Here is a 12392-nt window from a genome sequence, read left to right on the forward strand (position 1 = left end):
AGTAAGGCAAATATAGTTTTATTCTGGCTATGAACCCACTAGCTATTTTACTTTTTTAGCTATAATTATCAAGTAACCATTTTTTGTTAACTGTAGCATAATGGTTAAGATAAGTCACTAGCAAGTAAGAGTAGTGTAAGAGACTTGGAAGTAGAAGGATTTGGGCTGGGATCACGATTAACAGCGTGACCATGGGCACGTTTTTGAGATTACCTTTTTAAGTCTGTAAAATGGCCAGGCACAGTGGCTCACGCCCATAATCCCAGTACTTTGGAAGGCCGAGGCAGGTGGATTACCTAAGGTCAGGAGTTTGAGACCAGCCTGGACAATATGGTGAAACCCTGTCTCCACTAAAAATACAAAAATCAGACAGGCATGGTAGTGCACGCCTGTAATCCCAGCAACTCGAGAGACTGAAGCAGGAGAATCACTTGAACCCAGGAGACAGGTTGCAGTGGGCGAGGATTGCACCACTGCACTCCAGCCTGGGCAACAGAGCAAGACTCTGTCTCAAAAAAAAAAAAAAAAGCTATAAAATGGATGATATAAATTGGATCATTTGAGGATTAAATGAGATAAGGTGGCTAGAGCCTCCCATGCAGCCCTTGAAATGTGGTGTGTGCTCAGTAAATAGCAGCTCGACTGTTTGTATCATTCCTGCTCTGCACGTGGCACCATGGGAGGCTCTGGGAAACAGGATTCTGTGCTTCTGTGACTGACAATCTAGAATCACCCCTCAAATCAGCACGTGCTTTATGCCAAATGAGTAACTCAGACAAAAGCCCCTACCAAGAGAAGTGTTAGCCACCACTGGGCAATCTGAGAGGCAGGCAGCAGGGCTTCAGTAGGACTTGGAGGAATAGCGAAGCTGAGGCCTGTAGGGCCACTGTGTGACTGAGATGAGCTCAGAGGCACTTTTGGGACCAGAAGCCTCCTGTGGTGGAAAAGGTAGCAGGAGAGGAGGATCTCAGACAGAATGTGGAAGCTCCTAGGTCTTGTCACAGCTGCAGGCTGGAGCAGGTTAGAGAAAACCACCTAACCTTCTTCCTCTGCAGGCTGTGGGAATGCTGATCTCCAGGAAATAAGAAGCTTGCTTTATCCCTGTATCATGGACTTGGGTTCTAGTCCCAGTTCTGCCACTTACTAGCTGTGTGATGTCAGAGGAATGATTTAGCTTCTCCAATCTTAGTTTTTCCATCTGTGAAATGGTATTTCCGATAGCACCTACCTTATGCTGCTATGGTGAGAATATAATGAGAAAATGCCTTAGCCTAGTGCTGGCTCTTGGCAAATTTGCAGTCAGTGGTGGCTGCTCTTACTGGCTTCGTGTCCTACACTGGCCGTTACATTAGCCTGAAGAGCAGCTGTCTCATCGCTCTCAGTAAGTCCGAAACTGTGATCATTCGCATTCTCCAGCAAGATATGTTCTCTGGTGTCCATTCTTGTTCTTTTTCCCACTCTCTTGTCCTTTAACCTGTCTAACAAAGCCAGGCTCATTATTTCGAGCAGAATTTAAAACCACAAGACAATCTGTGTTTACACGTTTGTGTCTTTTACAAAAAAAGAAAGAAAAGCTCACATAAGACCTCCTTCAGAGTTTTCCTTTCTGACTGTGACTTTCCTTTGCCTGATCAGGGTATTTGGTTAATAAGGTGGTGGGCCTTTGAGAGGTAAGGTGGCACTGTGATGTGTATATTGTAACGTGAATACCTATGTGTTTATATGAAAAACAGAAAAACAGTGGTCTTTCCAAATCCCTGGGCTGCCCTAAGCTGTGTTCTTTCATGGTGGCAGAGGTGTTGCTCACCTGGAGGTGAAGGGACCTCCTGCCTCTCCCTTCGTTTCCTCTCCCCTCCCACTTTGTCTTGGGAAGCTGTTTTTGTTGTTGTTGTTGTTGTTGTTGTTGTTTATTAGTCAGTGTTCCTTTATTTCACTGGACTCATTTCCAATTAGTAGCTGTTCACCTCAGGGGAACATGATTAAGAGAGCTCTGGTTATCTGGGGGAGAGGAATTAAATTGTGGAAGTGCAGTAATAATGAACGAGGACTACAGGATCGCTTAATAAGTCTGCAGTTTCCGTATACTTGCTTCTTCTTTACTGGGAATGAGCTCATGCCGTCGGACTTACCTGTCAGAGAAGTGCTCGGCATCACAGGCCTGGAACCAAGAGGACTGATGAATAGCCCTTTTGGTACCCCAGCGCTCTTTTCCTTTCAACTTAAATACTGAGTATGTGCTGTGTGACATCATGCACAGAGGTTGGCCTCTCTGTTCAGCAGCCCTGCGTCTGAAGTACGGCTTCACCGCTGACTAGCTGTGCGATCTTGGCAAATTACTTTTGTCTTTCTGAGCCTGTTTCCTAACCTGAAAATATGGATGATAGCACCACTTTGCAGAGTTCCCTTGAGCATTATGTCTGTAATGCATAAAAGTGACTGAATTATAGTGGTTCAATAAAAGTTCCTTTTCCTCTTTAAGAGGATTCAAACTAAAGATATCTTCCAGGTAAAGGTTATTCTATTGTGTCTGCCTCAACACCAGCAACAGAGCCCTTTTCCTTTTCAGGGTAGAAGGAAAAGAGAGTCACTTTTACTCTCCCATAACTGATGAAACTGATGAAATCAGATAGTGCAGCAATTCCCAGAGAACAAAAGCTTCGTACAGATACACCCCATTCTGCTATTCCAAGATATACAGTAGCATCCTTACAATCACTGTCAGCCATACGGCAGTTGTGACATGGTTGTCATGACCCGCCTATGCGTAAGTTTGGTTATAACTGTTAATATTATCACCGCTTTAATTTAATTATGTGCATTGTTGGTTCTACACATGTTGTTTAATTGCCGTTTAAAATGTCTTCACAATTGCACTAGGATTCAACACTGAAAGGTAAAGTCACTGTGAATGCTGAAGGGCACCGGAGCAGAGAAGCAGAGTATATACATTTGCTATTACTGAAGTGTAGATATTTCCATTCAAATTTTCTACAACAGCAACAAATAAGGACCTAAACAGGAAGATCACTTCTAGATGGATTTTGGTTTGGTTTTGTAACTGAGATACCCTTGGAAAAACATGGACGTTGATGCCTCTGGATCAGAAAAGGATTCAGATGAGTTGGATTCTGAACATGAAGAAGTTTTTTTAAAAAATAACTTAAGGCCGGGCGCGGTGGCTCACGCCTGTAATCCCAGCACTTTGGGAGGCCGGGGTGGGCGGATCATGAGGTCAGGAGATCGAGACCATCCTGGCTAACACAGTGAAACCCCATCTCTACTAAAAATACAAAAAATTAGCCAGGCGTGGTGGCGGGCGCCTGTAGTCCCAGCTACTCGGGAGGCTGAGGCAGGAGAATGGTGTAAACCCGGGAGTTGGAGCTTTCAGTGAGCCGAAATCGCGCCGCTGCACTCCAGCCTGGGCGATAGAGCAAGACAACGTCTCAAAAAAAAAAAAAAAAAAAGCTTACCCAGTTTATTTTGCTATGTTTTATTTTTAATGTATGCTCAAGAGTGATAAGAGGTTTTTAAAAATGTGTCCAAGTGATCAGAAAGTCATGAACCATTGTTTCCTTGATAGTTTTTCCATTATTGGTGGTACATTAGAAAGGAAAGGCACCCTCCTGAAGAAAGTGATAAGCAACCCTCCTGAACTCAGTGGAGTATCCAGGAGACAGGAGTGTGCTTGGCAGTCAGAAATCCATGTGTAGAGATGACTTGTGCCTGTCAAGCACCTCCCATTCCTCATGGCATCTTGACCATTCTTACCAGCAGTTTACCGGGTATCCTGGAGTGGGTGTCCTACAGAACCAGGGCTGGAACAAGAAACCATTCTGTGGGTAGTAAGAGAGTGGGTCCAATGGTGCCAGCCATGCCAGGGGCTCAGAGAGAACCCTACCATGTGCTGCACCTGTGCCAGGTACCTCGGAGGTTGTCTCTAATCTCTGCAACAGTCCTGAAAGATTTCCACTAGACCAGGTACTGCCTTTTTGGAAAACGCTCTGCTAGGATATAACAAACAATAAGAAACAGCCCTGTCCTTTAATTTTTAGTAATTTGTGTCTAGGAATTCATGCAACATGAAGGTGTTCATTTTTATCACAGTGATACTTATGATAGTGAAAAGTTAGAAGCAACTTAATGTCTACTCTAGGGATAGCATTCAATAAATTATGGTACATCCATATTTGGTGGAATATTATGCAGTCTTTAATAATCACAAAATTATAGAACAATCTGGGAAATGTTCATGTAGCCAATGAGAAAATAATACAATGTATGCCTTTTATGATTTCGAAGATATAAACCTGTTTAATGTGAGCCAGTATTAGAAAGGAATGCAAAAGAAAAAGTAATTGTGTTAGGATAATATAATCATGGGTAGGTGTTTTTCTCCTCAAACATTTCTTTTAAAAATAAAAAGACAAAGAAGAGGTTTCCAAGAAACTGAGTCAGTAGCTACAATAATTATTGAGAATAGAAATTGTTTTCAGACTGTACCTAGAATTACCCAATTGGATAAGTACCACATTGAGATGTTCAGGAAATTCTGGGTTTCTTTTTCTTCCCTCTCCCTGTCACCACTTGGAATTCGTAATTATCTATTTGCAGAGCAAACATGCAGTAGATTCAGGGAAATATCTGAGGCTTTGTACGTAAATGATGACAGTGTAAAAGGTATTTGTCCAAATTTACATTCATACAAAACATGGAGCTGCTATGATTTCAGAATAAATGTGTTTTAAATATTTTCTAAATACAGAGCTGTTGCAGTTCTAACAATACTTGGCTAAGAAAACTACATTTCTACGATAGGCCATAATTACTCTTTGGAAAATTATTGGGCTTTTAAAAATGCCTATCTGAAGATACTTGAAGGATGAGTTCCATTTTGCCCTTTCTTGCATCTTCAGTCTTTTCCATGACGTCCCTTTTTCCTTTCAGGGTGTGATTGATTTTTATTGTAGGACAAAAGGGCATAGCACTAAAGTCTACATACATAAGATCCTATGGTTAAGTTATACAGAGGGCTTTTGGTATACATGTTTATTTTCAGCCATTTGAATGTCTTTTTCTGTATATTAATTCGTTTGTTGGAATTTCAGTTCTACAATTCTGGTTAAAACTCATGGTCACTGGTCAATTGCATGATTAAATGTAGGACATGGGAAAGGTGATAAGATTTAGTTAAATATTATGGATTTGCGCTTTCTCCCTTCTATGTGTTAGGCTGTGCTTCTGGTCACATTAATAAGTGGCCATTTTTCTGGAATTTGTACTCTTCCTGCTTCCTTTCATTACATTAGGCAAGGTTCCACTAGATGAGACATTTGCAGTCTTAAGACTTCCTGCCAGGGTTCAGACTTTGTATTTTTGACATTGAAGCTGTCGTGTTCCTGAAGCTACTTAATTAGAAACACATTCATTTCAGTGTACACTGGAAAAAGCTTGGACAGCAGAGCCAGGCACACTGGGAAGTTGGAGCATTTGTGTAGCTGGCAGCTAAACTAATGGTTTACAGTTTAGGGGAAAAAAAAATGTCACAGGGCATTTCCTTGCCCCTAGAAGCAAAGAGAAGTTGAATGCACACAGCAGATACCTTAAAAAAGAAAAAAAAAAAGAGAAGAAGAAAAGACAACTCCACTTTCACTGCAGTTGTGTATATAGTTCTTTCTTTAGCTATTATCAAATACAAAAGTCTTCTAGAATAGTTAGCAAACTGAGCTGCTAATATTCAAGTCTATTTTACATGTTCCCAAGACATATTATATTACTGCTGAGATCTGTGGTAAGGAGGACATTTTATATTCTGGGGAAAGAGGGAAAGAAAGGATTTTTGCTTGAATTTTATTTGTTGAATGGTAATGAGGGAATCATGCCCTTTCTTATTTTTAAGTGTTTGAGCAATTTAACAATATACATGTGATGTTTAGAAACCTCCCTTGCCTATCCATTGCTTTCAGGATAAAGCCTAAACTCCATAGTATTCAGTTGGAAGCAAACCTCTCCTGTCTCATTACTTACCAATCCTTGTTTCTCCAACTTTGTCCCCAAAGAGCCATCCTTGATCATCCACCTCTACTCTACCAGCTGCCCCAGAAGAAAAGTACCTGGTCACCCCAGTCTGAGTCAGGTATCTTTTCTCTAGGTTCACAAAATACCATCTGCACATTTCATAGAATACATCCCATACTAGAGAGATAGATGGAAAAGTTGCCAGTCACACCCTTCCTCACTCTTCCTTGACCTCCTTCCCCTGACCCAAAGGAAAGCATTGCACGGGAAGTGAGCTTGGGGATTTCAGGTTCTGTATTACAAAATCAGTGTGGTACAAAGGAAGAAATGCATATTTGGGAGTCAAATCCCAAGTCTACCACTGACTTTGTTTTGTGGTGTTAGGTAAGTGATTTAACCTCTTTAGGCCTAGTCCCTTCTCTGTAAAATGGGTGTTGTATCTATGGGTATTGCAAAGTTGTTGTGTGGATTAGAATAGATGAATTTAAACTTCCTCATATAATGTCTAGCACATTTGTTATTGGTAGGTAACATAAATGATAATGTATACACACACACACACGTACACACCAACCCCTGAAACCAAAGGCAGGACCGGTGTATCCAAAATGCCCAGGTTTTAAACCCACTAGAGTGGAGTTCTCATGCCTTTGCTCGGTCACTGACTTAGGGAACCCGTGGCTCTGTGAATGAAGCAGTTGGCAGAGGCTTTCTGAATTATAGTGTCATGGGATGGCATGTGTGCAACTGGGGAGGAGATGCTTGTTGGCAGCTCTCCAAGTACTTTGTCCAATCAGAATGGACAGTTAGATCACATCTCTTGATGACAGAGGAAGCAGAAAATACAAAATATTCTTCTTTGAAACACATTATGCCCTTCATCCAACCTTAACTGCTTTTTCTGTTGTAATCATGGCAATAATCGTTCCCATTTGTATTAGAACTCTGCTGATCATTTAATGTATATTTTCTTTGATTCTAATAACAACATGCTGGCTGCAATCCAGGATTCCATTTTAAAGATAAGGCAACTGAGGCTGTGCAGTTGCAGAGCTGCTCTTTAGGGACTAATACCAAGGTTGATGCTCTTCCTGATACCCATGCTGTTTCCAATGCTGCCCACGTTTTGAAATTCTTCTGAAGTTTCAAGGCTTGGGAACAAAATGTCATATTAGGATTTTTGTTGTGAAAGGAAATGTAACTGTGCATACGTTTATTAAAACAGTTTTTCTCCAAATAGTGAACCATCTGTAATTTTCTGTCAGAAGCAACAGACATTAAAGCAGCTGTGTGTCTCTGTTTCTCTTCACAGTGCTCCCATGCCCTACCTCATAGGAATCCATTTAAGTTTAATGGAGGTAAGTTGGCTTCTTTCCTCCCCAGATGGCTCTACCTGGGGCTTTGTTTCGTTGTGTGGCGGTGGAGAGACCCAGTCTCGGCAGTCACAGCTCTGCATGTGGGAGCGTGCCGAAGCAGCACCTCCCAGGTGCACAGAGCTGAGCGTTCAGCTTGTACGCTCTGCATTGGACTCTGTTTTCAGGGTTTTCCCACTTTGCCTAGAGACTGTGGATTTTCACGGGTTGAGGGAGAGAGAGTCAAGGAGGCAGGAGGAAAGGGTTCTTTAAGGGTTTGAATGAGGGAAGGGAAATGATTTGCTTTTCAAAATGTTTGTTCTAATCGCTATAGCAATCTTGCATTCTTCATTGTAGTAAATGTGATATAAAATGTACATAGAATCATGAAGAAGGAAATTACAATTATCCACGATACCATTATTCCAGATTGAACCATTGTTAGCATTTTACTAATCTCCTTCTTAGTCTTTATTGTCTAAATATATGTTTTGTATAAATATGCATAATTGATATGCTTTGTAATTTTATGTCTTTAATTAACATGGCTTGGGAATTTCTACATGTTTTTATCTACTCTCAGTAATAATTTTTAATTTGCCACCTATCATTCCCACTATTTGGATATATCACAACGTAACCGTTTTCCTACTGTTGGACACTGAGGTTGTTTATAATTTTTCACTATTATAAATAGCATTTCAGCGAACATCTTTATGCATAAGGCTTTATCTGCATTTTGCCTCATTTCCTTAGCATAGAACCCCTAAAGTAGAAATGCTTGGTCAAAGCTATGCATCGGATGCCAGATTGCTTTCTGTATGGCTGTACCAATTAGATAGCAATTCTTTTAAAGGACTTTTCTGTGCTTTTGTAAGTGTCATTAGTTTGTAGACATGTACCCTAAGCCCTTTCCTCCTTAGGAGAGAGTTTTAATTTGTACTAGAGCAAAATGAGGCGTGGGGAGGGGGCTTGCCTGTGTTGCACAGGAGATAAGCTCTCAGAGGGAAAATCTACAGCCATGTCCGTCTGCGGTGGTGCTTTGCATGTCTTGAAGGAAGTGCTACTTCTCTTCTTCTGTTCCCTTCATTTCACGTCGACGAGGACCACCTGCTTCACTAACTGTTGCACACTGTGCTATTGTGCTTACGAAAATGAAAGAAGTTGGTTATCGAAAAACCTGTTTGTTTGACATTGAGAATCTTGATCAAAATAGACCACAGAAATCTGCTCAAATTTCTAATTTGACAGGCCGGCCATGTGGCTCCTACATTCTGTTAACAGTTCCTCCTTGTCATCACCCAGCCCTAAGCACATACAGTACACAGTTTATGGACTATCTGGGATGATGTATTTAGATCAGATTGAAGAGATTTCTTCTGTGTTTTACCTTTGTTTGTCAAGTTTGGGGGTCTATTCAAAGCTCCCGTATGAAAAACTGAAATTCAAAGTGAATACTTTCCAATGGACCGTTAGTGCCAATTGCTGTAGAGTTTGAAACACTAATATAACGACTATTTGGTCTATCAGAGTCCACAGTTCCCTCCCGCCTGCCTCTCCTCCTGCCTTCCAGACTGCTCCAGCACAGGCTTTTTCAGACTCCTTTTTATGTCCCAGCGCCTCAGCATTCTCCAAGTTTCTAGTTGTGTCTTTCTCTTCTTTTCTATGTGCCCTCTAGTCACCTTGTTTAAGGCCTTTTGCTTCAGCTACCAGGTCAATGTCAATGACTCAGCTGGGATTTTAATGCTGGTCTGCCTCTCTCTGAACTTCAGGTCCAAAGTTTAAAGTGCCAATTGGATTTCACCTGGATGTACTACAGATGTCTTCCCCAGTCTTCCCCAAACAATTTATTATCTATACACACACACACACACACACACACACACACACACACACTCTCTCTCTCTCTCTCTCTCTCTCTCTCTCTCTCTCTCTCTCTCTCTCTGTAAGCCACTCCACTCCCCTTCCACTGTTCCAGGTTCCTGTGAATGGCACTACTGCCTTCAGTGACACCTAAGTGGGATGCACTGATCATGGCTGAATGCTCTTCTTCCTCATCCTCTCTAAATACTCACAAAGCTCTAAAATGTCTCTCACCCTGTTCTTTCCTCACTGCCTTCATTGACACTTTGCTTTGCTTTCTTGGATTCTTGCAAAAGCCTTATTCATTTGATAAACAACATGAGGACCTCTTATGTTCCAAGCATTTTGCTAGGTCCTGGAGGTATGGAGATGAATATAAAGTTCAGTGCATAGTCACAACACTGCATGGGTTGCCCTTCACCCGGTCACTTGATAACCATGGGCTACATAATGCTTGGGGAGGAGCCTTCCAGCCTCCCCTACACAGTCCCTGGGTTCTGCACAGTCTCTCTGCTGCTGTCAAGCCTTCTGCCTGGTCACTGACCCATGTTAGCTCGTGCTCTTGCTGATCCCTAAACATACCCACATTCCCTCCCCTCTGCATGCATTAGCCCTGCCCTTCTCCGCCTCTTCCAAGAAGTCCTCCTGCTCTGTTTTCTTCTTTGACTTACGGTGCCTCTTGCTCTGAATAATAGCTGTTTGCTTCCTTGTCTCTCTCCATCATCCCCTGGAGGATGACTTCTTTGGGAACAAGGACTGTGCATCATTCACTGTGGTGTCCTCAGCACCTAACAGGATGCCACACAGGTGATATTCTCTGAGCAAATGCTTTGTGAAAAGAAGCGTTGAGTGAATGCTTGGAAAGCTGTAATTTGGAGCACATTTAGAAGCCCTCTAATAGGCATCGCTGTTTTCAGGCAACCCAATGCCATAATTTTACTTACAGGTGTGGGAAGTGAATTTTTTACTTTTTATATAATTGTAAGTAATTTAAAATAAGGCCTTTTGTAGTAAAACATGGTAAAATATGCATACATTTTGCAGTTGAAACTTGAGACAGAGTTTTGCACTTACATGAATGGGTACAGGTCTCTTCTGCGCAGCCTTTGAAGGGCGTTAAGGGAGAAGGCTCAGGGGGTACTGGCTAAGATAGACCTTAGCCCTGCTGATTGACAGAGGCTGGGAAGGAGTTTGCTGTGCTGAACTCCTGTGTAGTCAGCACAAAAATAAAAACAAAAATGGGAGTTGCCCCACTCTTGAAACCAGCCAAGACACTTTCTGAACAAAGAAGTGTCTCCTGGGTGTGTGGGGCAGCCGTGAACTACCGAATCTTAGAATTCAGTCTCCTGACCTCCTCCCTGGAGTTTCAGCTCAGCTTCTGAGTGCCATAGTTGTACTTTCTGATTGGGTTTATCTAGTTCCATTGTACCCTTCAGGTGAAAGGGATGCTTCCCCTGCGGTTTCCTGCAGGAACCTCCAATTCAGATCTGGGGCCAAAGGAAAGCTCTTTACGGAAGGTGCTCAGGAAGGCCCATCTCCTCTTGCTACACTAGTTTTCTTACTGGCAATTCAGCAAAAGGCTTATTTTTGACTGTCTTGTTATTTTTTCTTGAAAGCTATAGGCACCTTATTATGCCTTTGCATATGTGCCAGAATTTTTTAAACTTCAAATGAATGTGGCAGATGTTCATAAAAGTTTAGAAAAAGCTACCATAGGAAGACTTTTTAACCATTTTTATGACACTCAAATTTGTTGCACAAAAAGAAATATAAATTACAAACTTGCATTCTTATTTTTAAAAAGGTTATTTTGAGGAAATACCTAATTCTGGTTCATGCTCTTAAGGATGCCATTAAATGGTAACCTAGTCACCTTACAGAGTTCTCCTTCCTCCCAAAGTGACAAGTGTATACCTGATCGCCATTCTTCTGTCTCCTTCTGCCTGTTTATAGTCTCTCTCTCATTTAAGCAATCTGAGGGTAGTGGCATGTTAGCAGAATAGCCAAGGGTATTGGCATAGACCTAGTTTCTTCTTGGAGAGAATGATCGTGTTAGCTGGCAGCTAGGAAATCCCAAAACACGGCCAGATTCCACAGTGACTGTCCTTTCATTCAAGCGATCTCAATTTAGCTCAAGAGACATTTATGCAGCCCCTCTTCTGTGCCATCTCTGGTAGCAGGTGCCAGGTCATGTGTGGTCGATGGTGCTTCTCCTGTTTGATAAATGAAGACCTTCCTCCCCAAGCCACACAAACAGTGCTTTGTGTACAGACCTCAGAGTGACATGAGGGAGGCATCCAGAAGGTGTTTTCTATCCTTGGTGGTGGGGTGGTCAGGAAGGAGAAGGGAAAGGTGACAGCAATGACAGTTCCAGACAGAGGCTCAGGTGGCTTGTAAATGAGGCTCCACCCGTACACAGGGGCAGTAAAGCAGAGCAGTTAGAATGTGCCACCCCTACTTCCTGCTTACTTGATCGTGGGCAAGGTGCTTCACCTCTGAGTCTCTGTTTTCTCACCTGTACACTGAGGATAACGGCTGTGTCTCCCTTATGGGAGAAAAGGGAGGAGCCAGTGAGATAATGCCTATCAGATGCCCAGCACAGTACCTGCACATAAAGAGCTCAACAAAGGTCAGCAGTCCTTGCTGGGTTTACTTCTTTGGAGGCCTTCAAGCCATTTCCATTGTTAAACTGATGGCTTTGAAACTGTGTTTTGGGAGTTCTTGGGTTCCCAGGATCATCATCCTCATATCCTAGGGAAAGACAGTTTCAACACAATTGGTTTGTTCCTGCCTTGTTTCCTCCTGGTCTGCAATGCAGAGGCACGGTACCAGGCTTGGGAATGACACTTCTGTAGAATTTGACAAATGCACTTTCAAACCCCTGCCTGACCACTTCCCTGCTGTGCTAACTCCAGCCATGATACTTCATCTTTCTATATCTTACTTTCTTCCTAAGAGCTGAGTCCTGTATATGGACAGCATATACCAGTGTCTGGCATGTGGTGGGGACACAATATACATTCCTTTCTACAACAGAGTTCTGAGAGCTTTCTGTGTACTGGGCACCATGTTTATACTAGGAGCTCTGTATAGAAATGGTGAATGTGATGTAATCTCCACCTTCACAGGGTTGTGTCTGGACCAGATGCAGAACATTATAAA

At 42.3% G+C, this 12392-nt stretch overlaps 1 protein-coding gene across 19 annotated transcripts in view; it reads left to right on the forward strand.

The window, feature by feature from the left end:
- The window catches only part of DENND1A (DENN domain containing 1A), a 545711-nt gene that overhangs the window by 312009 nt on the left and 221310 nt on the right, over nucleotides 1–12392 (forward strand). For 14 of the 19 annotated variants that reach the window (XM_045372599.2, XM_045372603.2, XM_045372601.2 and 11 more), the window contains one exon: nucleotides 7328–7373. The exons of the other annotated variants lie outside the window; for them this stretch is intronic. In XM_045372599.2, the coding sequence (XP_045228534.2) occupies nucleotides 7328–7373 (46 nt within the window). The remainder of the gene's footprint in view (nucleotides 1–7327; nucleotides 7374–12392) is intronic. 19 annotated transcript variants of the gene reach the window in all.

Source organism: Macaca fascicularis, chromosome 15 (genome assembly GCF_037993035.2).
Source record: "Macaca fascicularis isolate 582-1 chromosome 15, T2T-MFA8v1.1".
NCBI classification, from domain to species: domain Eukaryota; kingdom Metazoa; phylum Chordata; class Mammalia; order Primates; family Cercopithecidae; genus Macaca; species Macaca fascicularis.